At 27.8% G+C, this 13,542-nt stretch overlaps 2 protein-coding genes across 2 annotated transcripts in view; both read right to left on the bottom strand.

Moving 5' to 3' along the window:
- Window positions 1-1,408, bottom strand: part of LOC108694286 — an 11,468-nt gene extending 10,060 nt beyond the window's left edge. The window contains exon 1 of the mRNA XM_018203679.1: window positions 1,161-1,408. The gene's annotated coding sequence lies outside the window, so the exon portion shown is untranslated. The remainder of the gene's footprint in view (window positions 1-1,160) is intronic.
- A 6,526-nt stretch (window positions 1,409-7,934) lies between these two features.
- LOC108694256 (probable phospholipid-transporting ATPase IF) overlaps window positions 7,935-13,542 on the bottom strand; it is an 18,255-nt gene continuing 12,647 nt past the window's right edge. The window contains exons 7-18 of the mRNA XM_018203627.1: window positions 13,101-13,387; window positions 12,463-12,642; window positions 12,181-12,328; window positions 11,805-11,947; window positions 11,431-11,670; window positions 10,895-11,037; window positions 9,811-9,970; window positions 9,417-9,725; window positions 8,895-9,081; window positions 8,659-8,804; window positions 8,301-8,404; window positions 7,935-8,184 (exon numbers count right to left, since the gene is read on the bottom strand). Coding sequence (XP_018059116.1) covers window positions 7,935-8,184; window positions 8,301-8,404; window positions 8,659-8,804; window positions 8,895-9,081; window positions 9,417-9,725; window positions 9,811-9,970; window positions 10,895-11,037; window positions 11,431-11,670; window positions 11,805-11,947; window positions 12,181-12,328; window positions 12,463-12,642; window positions 13,101-13,387 — 2,297 coding nt within the window. The remainder of the gene's footprint in view (window positions 8,185-8,300; window positions 8,405-8,658; window positions 8,805-8,894; window positions 9,082-9,416; window positions 9,726-9,810; window positions 9,971-10,894; window positions 11,038-11,430; window positions 11,671-11,804; window positions 11,948-12,180; window positions 12,329-12,462; window positions 12,643-13,100; window positions 13,388-13,542) is intronic.

Genomic DNA, 13,542 nt, shown 5'->3' with positions numbered 1-13,542 from the left:
AATTATTTATTTTTGTTATTATTATTATAATATATGTATAATAATAAATATATTTTATATGTGTATACATATATTTTATGATTATTATACATATATATAATGTATACACTGTTGGACAAAATGTGTTGAAATTTATTGACATAAATCGCATGTCCCAAATAGTCCACTCAATTTTTTGGAGTAATTTAGTACAAGATGAATATATTAAAAAATTATCATGCATGAATATGTATAAATATGTATAAATATGTATAAACATATACGTATACATAAACATGCATAAATATTCATAAACATACATAATTTTATATGAAATATGTCCATGCATGTTTATACATCTTTCTTTCTTTCTTTTTAAAATTACTTTTTAGTGTAGAAATAATAATAGTAATATGAAAATATTAAAAATAATTATAAGAGTAATTTTCACACTATTTGTTTTAGAAAAAAATCAAGTTTGAAGAAATGTAAAAAAAATTACTTATGTATAATTATATATAAAATTATTTGCATAATTATGTATGAGCAATTTTTTTTACATTTTTCCAAACTTATTTTTTTCTAAAATAAACATTATTCTTTTAATTATTTTTTTATGTTTTTACATTATTATTATTCGTATTCTATTTATACATATTTTGTACATATTTATGCATGAAAAATTTTTTATCGGGAACCCTGTACATTTTATTCATTGTATAATTTACGTTTTAAAACATTTTATTTTATGTTAATTGTTCATTTATTTAATAAATTATGTCGTTTTGAGAACACTAAGAAATGTTGAATACCAATTTCACACAAAATCTTTAAATAACGTAATCATTATGTTAAATTTCATGTTAAATTAATACTCGAATATGTTAAAAAATTTAACACAAACTGTCAACATAGACACGAGTGGATCATTTCCAACACAAATACATAATTTTTTTTTTTAATAATGAAAGATGTATAATTTCTTTATTTATATGAATATGTTATTTTGACGAAAGAAACACCTTTTTAAGTATAATTTAAAACTTTCGGCGCACAATTCATTCATAAATCACGAAAGGCGTCTGGTCTAATAACTTTGTAACGTAATATTTTAAACCAGAGATGATCTCAAATATATGTATCATATGACAAATGAATCGGATGATCGTTTACGCACTCACAATCATACTCGTGTGTTACTTATCGGCACGCTAATGTAGCACTGTCAGCAGTTCCGTATAAATTATTTCTAATATCGCTCAATCGATTGTACGTAAAAAGCGGATACTATGCCGGTGGAATATTTGTTTTATGGATCTCTTTAGACGTAGAACGCTCGTAGAAAAGTATTCGCTTTTGTTTTTTTTATTTCCAAATCGATTATGCAATGTTTGAAATATGCACGTATGATATGTACAGCTGTCGTCATTTATCGTATGATGTCAATTTGCAACTAGCCAAGCATTATTGCAGCCAAGCACATATTCTGTTTTTATATCTTCTTAAAAATATATCGCGCATCTTAATCTTATCAAAATAACTAGCCGTGTAAACCTAGATAGCCAGTCGCAAATGTCACAGCTGAACAAGCTGCGATTTTTATTGGATAACTTCGACAAATATGTCGCGCTAGGATTTACCCCCCCCCCCTCGCAGAAGTCAGAAAAAATAGAAAGAATAGAGATAATTTTCCCGCAACTACTCTGCCTTTATGTTAGATTGATAAAATAGTATTGATAAGATAATATGGTAAGATAGTATTGTGTTATGATTTCAGCTTCTTACTGTTAATATTAATGAAATTATTGCGAGTTGAATTGATTTGTCACTGTAATAAGTACTCATATGAATGTGATCATAAATTATAATCTACATAAAATGATTACTGTAAAAGACTTAGTGATTATTTCGTGATACATACGTGTAGTGGAATAGTAAAGCATGTTGTGTAGCAAAATACAAGTGCTTTGTTGTATCGTATTCGTTTAGTTTGTTAGTTGTTGTCTTGTTATCGTATTTTTGTTTAATTTGTTAGTTGTTATGTTGTATATATCCTATCTATTTGGGATATATGGAATTTTTAGCGAGCGAGATTTATGCCCAAAGCATACAAAATGCGCAGATTGAAAAGTACACTAAATGCAATAAACGTTTTATTATTATATGAAATATGTACTTTATGTCATAACACTTGTAATATATATAGGAAGATTGTAATTATTATTTATTAACTTCATATATATATATATTTATCATTCTTATTCCTTAATAAAATTTTATAAACACATTTTATAAAGTTATTGTGTCATTACGTCTTGTATGCATTATTTCAATTATTTGTAAATTTTTCTTGAGCCGTACATATCCCTCCTCCTCTTATGAGTAGCCCATAAATCCCACCCCTATGGGATATACGGCAAAAATGCAAGGATTTCAAAAAATTTATTTTTTAATTTGAAAAAGAAATATTTCTAATATTTTTTTCATAGTAGTAGAGAGTACAAAATTTTTACTGATATAGTTCGTTTACTATAAACGTATAATAAATAATACTTAATAAATTAAATTTTTGATAGGTGCGGCGTTACCCTGTACCGGAGTTACTCTAGTTTAGATATTGCATAGGTATCGTGCAAGTCAATGTTATCAGATTTTAATTACAGCTTCAAATTATATTACAATGCTAGCATTAAAACAAAATCGCGTACTGTAACTTTGGAATTGCACGATGCTTTTACGCGTGACTAGTTTCATGCAGAAATATTCAATATAAGTCCAATTTTTCAATGTACAACGTCGCCTCGTGTTTAAAAAACCACATCGAATAGGATAAAATGTGTAATATGAGAAATTCTCACAATCAGCGAAAAATTTTTATTTTTATTTTTTAATAAAATGACTGCGTTCTTCTATTCATTCGATTAGACTTTTAGATGTTGAGTAAGCAGACTCAACTTAAAGAGGAATAATGGCTTTGTATATAGAGACATAGCAGGAAGAGGAACGAAAAAAATCCGTATGTAACAATAAAATAATTTTTAAGTAATAAATTCCTTTCATTAAAATTACGCTTATATGGAAAGGATTTAGCCTTTGAGTAATATCTTAAATATTGTTTAATTTGTGTGCGCAATTGAGAATGAAATCTTTAAGTTCTCTCTCCCTGATAATTAATTTTTTATGCACTGAAAAAAAATTTGCTGAATTTTAATAAATATTTGTTTCAAGTACTAATGAAATATGTACTTACAGTAAATAAGTATTTACTCAAAATAAAATAGTTATGCTCAAATCAAATAAATATATGTTTACATTTAGTAAATATTTCGTTAGTACTATTGAAACAAATATTTACTAAAATTTAGTAAATTTTTTTTTCGATGTGCATGAATATGTATAAACATATTGTACATAAATATTCATAAACATGTATAGTTATACAGTACAATAAAAATCGATTTTTTTCTTTCCATGAAAAAATCAGAGATTCTGAAAGTAGATGTAAAAAAAATATCCGTATATTGGCGTTTTATGAAATCAAGTCATTAACGTTTTAAAATGCAGGCTTTTATCGTATACTTCATATTGGCTTTTTTAATGTATCAAATTGCTTGTTTTAAATTATATAATAATTTTTTAAAATAAATAATTAATGTTTCTGCATGTGAAATTATGCAATGAGTCCGAATACAAAAAAAACAACTGAGAATTATTTTTTTTGTGGCAATTATTTTTTTGTAGCATTTTCGTATTGGACGTTCAATTATTTATAAAATAGTTCCAGAAATTTGTAATGCTATTTGGCAAGTTTTTCAATCAATTTATTTACCAGCAATGAGGAAAAATCAGTGGGAACGTATGGCTAAAGAATATAAAAATAAATGACAGTTTCCAAATTTACTTGATGTTGATGATAAACATATTTGGATTATAAAGCACCTCGCAACTTTGGATCTTCCTGCTTTTGTCTTATAGTCTATCACGATCGGAATATTGCTATCCGCGTTCTACGTCCTGTAGGACAAACTTTAGTTTGGCCTACATATGAGGTATTGCGGTTTTTACAGTCAATTCTATATATATGAGTGCAAGCTGGTTCTGTTTCATCTTTGTGAATCTTGATGAATTTATTTATAACACGAAAACCGACTTGTTAATGATTTACTAAAGAAACTATAATATAATAATTGGTAATATACCTACTGTATAATTTACTGATCTTTGCAGACATTCTATATATTAAATCGGCGCAAAAAATTTCATATTTTGCAAATAAAATTAAAAAGGAAATTTAATTGTCATTAATTTTAAATAAATTTGAATATGTATGTAAAATTGCAACACAATTTAATCCTAAAACTAGAAGTGGATCATCAACTATAATTTTAAAGAAGATCTGGAAAGGATTACGGGCAGTAGGAGTCAAGCGCACAAGACGTCGCGCAAATAATATATCTATGAAGTGTGAAACTTCTTTATTCACTAAAGCACGTTTACATGTTTCGGTTTACTTTCGAGCTTTCCTCAGAGACATAACATAACTAACATATATAAAAACTGTGAATAAAAGTTATCCTGTGGTGAGCTCCCCTATCCCCATCGAGAATTTAAATGTTGGAATTAAAACCAAAAAGAGTGAAAGAAGAAGGAAAAAAAAAAAAGAAAAGGAAGTAGGAAATAGAATATGGAGAATTAATTTATCAAACAACTTTAAGATTATTATTAATTATTATTAATTATCCAACAAATACAAGGTCAAATATAACGTTCACCATGCTCACATAGCACCGTATCGCAAATATCACAAAAATAATTCAAGAACTGGTTCCTGATAATGTTGGTCAGTTAATATCAGACACAGTGAGTCACTTTTTGTTTTTTAGCTAGTAATTTTCCGAGATAACAAATGGAAAAATGTGACTTTAAAATGTTAATTAATTCCAAGAACAAGAAAGTTGGAAAGTAAATCGATAAACATGCCAAAAAGACTCATTACTGCGAACGACACTGACAGTTATATATACAGTGTAACAACTGATACTATCAATAAAGAATAAATAAATATAAATATTCCAAAAATATTCCAAAATTTTTTTTAATAAAGCATTTTTGAACATAAATATGAGCTTTTTTGATTCATTAATATACCTACTGTATAAGTTCATTAATATACTGTATAAGTTTAATACTGACACTCTTTGCAGACACTCTGTATATTAAATCGGCACAAAAAATTTGTCTCATATTTTGTAAGTAAAGTTAAAAAGAAAATTTCAGCAAAAGCAAAGCAAAGTTGCCGCCACAAGATTTCAGTACATCTTTTTTTCTATTTAAATATAAAAATGGATGAAGGAATCTTTCACTAATTTAAGAATACTCTAGATCTAATATATATGTATATTAAAGGAAATAATTTTAATTTTAGTAAATTTTAATAAAGTAATTACACACACGCACGTACGCACGCACACAAATCTAGAAATGAAAAACAGTAGCATGTTTATTTAATTTATTATATATTTATTCATATCAGAAATAAATAGATATTGTGTAAATATAAAATTTGTTTATTATCTCTTACATGCTTATTACAAAATATCACATATACGTACAAATACGTAATGTATAATACATATTGACTGTAAAGCGCATAATATCTGTCATATATATATATAATTTATACATAAAATTAGGTATTAGAAAATATTTTTATGTATGTACATAATAAATATGTGATCTATTAGGAAATCTTTTTGTTAAAATCACAGATTATGCTTTGTAAAGCATTTATTTTCAAAATACGCATGATTACGAAAAATACATTGATACGATTCATTCCCACAATTAACGCAAATATTTTTATGGCATATATTGTTTCAGATTCAATAAAGTGTGTTTATTATTAAAAAATTATATAAAAGTTATATAAAAAAAATTATCATTTATTTATCTTTATTAATAAAAGTCTCAATTTTTTTTTGTTATATTTAATATTGATTGCCACAATATTGATATTGCAATAATAAATAATTTTTATATATGTTGATTATTCTTATTATATATTACATATATTACACATTTTTTTAGAAATTTTCTAGAAAAAATTAAATTTTAACTATAAAACTTTATCTCTCTTTTATATATGATAAAATAGTATAGTATTTGTTAGACTAACTGTTTTGTGGTAACTTCAGTAAACTTGCTGATAATTATGTTATATAAATCAATAAATAACAATAATTATGATAGTTCGTACATTCGCAAATAGACACATAATTATAATATATTGCATTTGTCCATGTTATCATTATACTGTTAGAAATGCTTCCTTTACATGTAAATGAAGCTCGTTTTGAACGAAATTAAAGTAATAACTAAAAATTAATTACAAAAGTAATGAATAAACTAAAAATTAAGTTATAATGGTTACTCAAATATAATAAACGTGTACATTAAATTTTGATGAAAAATATTATACATTAAATTTTATGTACACAAATATACTTGTCAGTTATAAATACATTAAATTTATAATGTAATGTTATGAAATTAAATTCAAATTGTGTAACTGAAAAGTATATATTAAATTTCATAAAATTTTTAACAGTGTACGCATAATTATCTACTTTTGTACAGAAATTAATTTTATTAAATGACTAGTATATTTCGCTATGAACTGTAAGGTCGGAATCAGACTACGCATTGAAGATTGAAATTGAAGATTGAAATTTGACCTATGAGGACAAAGGAATTTTAGCTCCTATTGTTTTGATTGGTCGAATTTTAATCTTTCAATCTTTTGATTCCAGCTTAACAATTTGTGAAGATCATATTTAGCTCCATATTCGCGTAAATATTTCTTCTTTTATATTAATATAAGTATAAATATTAATTATTAGTATTAATTTATTAATACTGTTTCATTATATTATTTCTTTCTGAATATTGTAATAGAAAATAATTTAAATATATGAATAATTATTTTCAGACTTATTCAAGATTTGTTACAGCTAAAAAGTGCTTTTGTTAATAATGCTAAATAGTTGATAGCGGAGTTTTGACCGATTTTATTATCAATTATGCTCATTTAATCCTCCGCGAATCAGATGGGGTATATCCCAGCAAGATGAATTATATGTTGTATATTGTCAGTTTCGTGCAAAGTGGAAAGTGTATTGTTATCAATTATATTAAATTATAGTATATTTATAATGAAGTAGCATGGGATATGAGATCTACATATGATCTATGTTGATTTTCCAGCTAGTTCACATAGAGTTAATAATATAATATAATCAGTCGTATCAGCAACTTAAATTATTTGTACCTATGAAATGAATTATATACGTTCCTGATAATAATTATTTATTCATTTATAGATAATATTGAAGCATTTAAATGACTCCACTTCGAACGCATTATTTATCTTTGTGCAATGAAAAGCTACCTCTCCATGGAAACATGCAATTTTTCTGTAAATTGAATTTTTTTTTTAATAAAGTCGATATTGTTGCAAAAACTTAATTGCTTAATTTATTCTTTTTAAAATAAAATTTGTTATAGGTATACATTTGTTGTATATGTATGAATAATCTATTTTAATTAATTTTTAAAAACGATCAGTAAGATCTGAAAATCTATATGAATTTCAACAATTAAATTTATGCAAATTAAATCAATGAGAATAGCTAGTTTGCAAAAGTTTAGTCAGTAGAAATACTTAATATTTAAGGTTAGCGAAAAGTCTATAATTAAATATGAATACTAGTGTTAACAGGTTATCTAAAAAGATTTTATGTATTTAAGTGTATCAAATAATTATATTCTCAGTCTAGTCATTGTGGATTTTATAAATGGATGTATCTATTTCTAGAGATACATCAATGGATGTATCTATTAATAATTCTAAATATTATTAACAATTTGCTAAAAAAAAAAATTAAAATTACGTTAATTTAAATTGCATTACATGCCATTATTACCGTTTGTGATGAATTGCGACGATGGTCATCATTGTTACTGCAAGTGATAACTTGCGGAGATTCTTCGTTTCTACGAAGGATCTTCAGGGGTCTGTACGTATTGTATGTCAACCATAAATAATCAAGTATTAAACAAGTAATTATGATAAATATAGTAAGTAACCAGAACGAAGGCGACTGTAACAATTTTTGAAAGACCCCATACATATCGCCATCGTATTTTCTGAAAAGAATGGAAATAAGAATAAAAATAAGATTTTGCGATAAAGATTATTTTTGCTTATAAATACTACTTTTGATGCTCACAATCATTTCGATTGTCGCAGTCTTTATACTTACATATTTAAATCTGAATAGCCTAAGGTAGTTACGAAAAATACTAATTCAGATAACAATACGCTTAAAACGAACGGGATTGTCCAATATACACTGTGTAACAATATCTGAAATAACATTATCATTAACAACAAGTAAATGTATATAATATTTATCAGTGATTCATCGAATTGTAATTAGATTGTCGAATTATTAAATTATACAAATAAATTTGGATATTAATTTGTTATTAAAAGCATAAAAATATACGAATTACTTGATCATTAAAAGTATTTAAATTATTGAATTTTATTTTTTTGGGTGCATTTGTTAAAGTAAATCGTCTTACAACCTCAATCGAAACTGCCTACGCCTGACGTACCTGTAGATTTACTAGTAAAGTGACTATATGGAAAATGCAAGTGCTGAAAACCCAATGTCCAACTGGCGTGTTGTCATACAGATACGTAGGATTGATAGACGTCACAGCGAATACTGTAAAATACGTTATGCAGGCATGCCATAATCCTGAAAATAATGTGATATAATCAAATCACCTATCGTTAATTTTTCATATAAATGTTACGACTTATAAAAAATATTAATATGTGCACGAACCTAGAAACATCCATAATATGAATTGGAATCGTGACATTAAATAATTGTTTTTATTTAGTTTATATAAATATGGATGTTCCATGAGTTTCTTCGCGTTGTAATTCTGTTCTAATAATCCGTACATCAATATCGGAAGCGACGTGAATATTAAGTTGAAAGTCATTAGAAACATACCGTCATAAAGTTCCTATAAAAATATATTTTGTATATAAATTCTTTATCTATAAAATCTAATCGAATATTAATTTATTCTCTTTTATAATTTTCATAAAAATAAGAATAGGCCTTTTTGATAATATTGTCAAAAATCACTATACAATAAAAAATTTAAAAATATAATAAGAATTAAATAATAAATCTGTTTATTAATTCATGAGAATTAATCGAGAGATAAATCCTCCACTTACATTAAATTGAAATATATGATAACATAAAAAGAAAAAAATTAATTTATTTACATGTTACAGGAATCGGTTTTTTTAACATACAATAGAGAAACAAATAGAGCGACGTTGTTCTTACCTGCGTGGAGAAACCATTATGTATGCCGAACAGCACTTGCGGTGTTATGAATACTATGTTCTTGTAAAAGAAAAACTGCGTCAAAATGCTGATGCGCAGATAATACCAGTGCCCGTGCACCAGCAATGCTTTTCTCAAATACTTGAACTTTGTGAATGCGAAGTCAGCAGATATCGATGCCTGGCGACCTTCTTTTCCTAATATTCCGATACCCACGTGCGCTTCCTGTATCATCGAGACGTCATTACCGCCGTCGCCGATAGCTGCAGTGTGCGGACGATTACGTGCCGTTTTTATTAGATGCACAATCTGCAGAGATAAGCTATATTTAATATTCTTAATGATTTTCTTGCATTTCTATACGAAGCGTTTGGGAATCGAGAAACGTTCAAACCTCGCTCTTTTGCAGGGGCGTCAATCTGCAACAAACAACTGCCTCGCAGGCCATTCCGACGGATTTTAATAATTCTGGGCAATTTCGTAATGTCGCTGCCACGCTGACACCATCAATTATTAATCCATACTGCTTATACGGTTCTAGTTTTATTTTCCGTCTGAAAGATATAATTTGTGCTAATATATTTTAAATTATATATTATGTAGAGTTGTTGATATATTTTAAATTATACCATAAGCTTTCTTTAAAGATTTTTTTTAAATACGTGCTTGAATATATTTTAGAAATAATAAGAATTATTTTAGATTGTATATGTGAGAATACAATCAATACGAACTAGAAATTAAATGTTTGTAACGGTCGAAATTGGACCTTTAATGATAAATTAAATAATTCAATGTGAATTGTATATATATATATATGTACACGCACACTATATATTATATGCATATATTTTTAATCATTTGAACTACGCGCCGAATTGCTTTTCCGGACTTATAAACGCAATTAAATTACTGTAATAATATCACAAATTATAAATTAAATTGACAAGCAATTTTTAATAATTTGATACTCAATCATAAGATTGAAAGATGTTAATGTGCTAAAAAACTATATTTAGATATTAATGTGCTGAAAAACTATTTATTTAAATGTTAATGTACAGAAACGATATATTTTATGTTCCATCGTTATAGTTTCTTTCGAATAAGACTATTCGCACAAGAACTATAATGTGTTATGTTACGTATTGATCCTATACGTAATAATAATGTTAAATTATGTTACGATTTTCATTGTGCGTTGCGTACCTAAGCTTACTATCATGTACAGATTTTAGTTTACGATTCAATACTTAAGATAATGTATTACGGACGGATTCTTGTACGGAGAGCCCAAAGCAATTTATAAAACCAAAATGTATTATAAAACCAAAAATTATGTGCTCATTTATTTGTTAGTTTGGTAAATTTTTGGTCTTACTATTAAAACAAGAATTACTGCGCAAGAAACAGTTAGGAAAATTTATTGATAGTTAAATGAAACTAGAAAATATTTTGAATTTGCAAACTACACTCACTCGAAACTTGTGAGAATCAGCAAGCAGGCTTGCCCTGAGGTCTCGTCCATCAATCTCAAAACCTCGGTACCCTTTTTGAAATGGCCGCACAGAAAAGCGATGTTCTCCGCAGTCTCTGCTTTATCTCCAGTCAGCACCCATATCTAAAAGAATATATTTACGATTATATATGTCTTTTAAAACTAATTCAATTAATCCAATTAATCAGGATTGTTTTTAACATTTTATTCTAAATAAGATTTAAAAAAAAACTACTTTGACGTATGGTATAAAAATCTAGATATGTTTATTATATATCCAAATATATATCCAAATATATAATAAATAAAAAAATCTCTAATAATAGATTAAAATTATATTAAAATAAGTATAAAAAGTAATATGCAAAGATATGTATTAAATTAATTATCTGGAAAGTTATACAATTTAGAGTATAATTTCGAAGCCGGTAAATGTGATCGACAAACCAGAAAGTATAAACGCGGATGTGAAAGATTTCTTTGGCAGTCTACACAAAGGCAGTGCAATGAACTAACTTTGATGCCAGCGACTCGTAAGCATTCCAAGGTCTCTTCCACTTTGTCCTGCAGGCGATCTTCCACCGCAGTTACTCCGAGCAAGGTGAGCTCGCTCTCCATAAGATTGTACGCGCGCGTTATACGCGTCTCTCTCTCCGCACCGATTATCTGTCTGGCTTCCTCAATGTCATGTATCAGGTTTTCATATTCGGATTGATTCATCTTTTTGTACGCCATCACCAACGTTCGCAGACCTCTCTGAAAATTAGAAAGAAATTCCAATAATTTCTGCAATAAAATACAATTGCAGCAACAAGAAGCAAAAAAGTATTCAAATTGTTTGCTTCAGCTGTAGCTTTCGTTCTGCGATTGTCGTAAACGGGGTAATGCACCATAGAGAAATCAACAACGTGAGCATTGGCCTTTTGTATCTCTCCTTTAGTTATCAACGGCATAACAGCAGAATCAGCACCCTTGCAGTACAGCCAGATATCTCCTGACGAGTCTTTCACTATTACTGACATTCTCTTGCGTTCTATTCAAAATAACGTTATATTAGTGCTATTATTGCTATTAAAACTATTTTATTTTTATATATATTCTATAAAATTAATTATTTCATCTCAGAAATTTCAACTCAGTAAGCAAGAAACATTTTGGGACATTTCAGTAACATTATAGCAACGTTACAACATTATATGGCAGTGCTGCTGAAATGTTCTAAAAACATTTTTTCCTTATTGAGAATCTATTTCGATATTCACGTACCAGAGCTGAATTCTAGTATTTCTAGTTTCTGGAAGATCAAATTACTATTGTCGGTCTTGATGTGTATTTCCTCGTTAGTATTCTTTTGTAAAACAACACCGCATCTGGCACTCGCCTCTACCAATGCCTTTTCGTCTGCCGACGCCGCCTGCAATATGTCACGTATGTTTGTATATTTTTTTATACAGATTGTAATTGCGTAATTCGTTTACACTTCATCTTAGACGGGAGTTTTTAGTGAGGTACGCTACCATAAATTTGCCGTTTGTGAGCTATTATTACCTGATATTCCGGCAGGTCCGGATGCATCATCAACGAGCTGTTCACCCTCGTGATTTTTTTCAATCTGAAACTCTCACGGAACAGAGTACGTCTGGCTATGACCTTGGGACGTAGACTTGACGGCGCGATTTGGACCAAGTGACATAACGATATGCTTATCATGAAGTGCCAAATGTTGCTCTAAAATCATAAATCTTTTAGTAATACTTTTTTAATAATTCTAACTTAAAGCAATAATTTTGTTAGTGTTGTTTAATAATATTTTTTTAATAACAATAAAATTATTGCTTTTTGACAAACACAATATTATTAGTTATCTTTATGATACTGATATCATTATTGATCAATCATTATTGATTATTATTGTTTTATTATTAATTATAATTAGTATTAATTATCATTAATAATTCAGTAATAACTTCAGTAATAACTAAATAATTGCCACCAAATATTAGAACGATAATTAATTATATTCTTGCATCAAATCTTATGACATGCATTGATTAATATCTTTTAAATGATCTTTAAGCGATCTTAAGCTACAGCATATGAATTCTTTTAACTAAAATAATATTGTCTTTTTTCTTTTATTAATAATTTCTTTAACGATAAAATCAGTACTTTCTCCTTTTTTTTACCTCCCACGATGACATTTTGATGGTCTCTATTTCGTTTCCATTTGATGGCAATAAATGAAGATTTCCATCGCAATCTTTTTCCATATACACGTTGCCGTTAATCGAGCAACGTCTGAACACCATCAAATTTTCAGTGAGCGTGCCAGTCTTATCGGTAAACAGATATTCAACCTGGCCGAGCTCTTCGTTCAAGTCTGACGAATTGGCGAGCGCCGGCTGATCCCTATCCTTGTCGTGCATATCCAAGTCCCAACCGAAGAAGACGGAGCCGAGAAATTTTTGCAATTCTGTTGAAAAGCACGTAAATCTTTACCGATATATTGTAGAATTATTTTTTACGATCGTATCTTGTATTCTCTAAAACTTTTAAGTGCGTCTCATTCTTAAAGATTGAAAATTGATACACTTTTTCAAGATTGGCTCAATTTTTACTCTTTAAATG

Source organism: Atta colombica, unplaced genomic scaffold, assembly GCF_001594045.1.
Source record: "Atta colombica isolate Treedump-2 unplaced genomic scaffold, Acol1.0 scaffold12, whole genome shotgun sequence".
Taxonomy (NCBI): Eukaryota; Metazoa; Arthropoda; class Insecta; order Hymenoptera; family Formicidae; genus Atta; species Atta colombica.
Note: the sequence above shows the minus strand (reverse complement) of the source record. Positions and strands in the feature narration are given on the sequence as shown.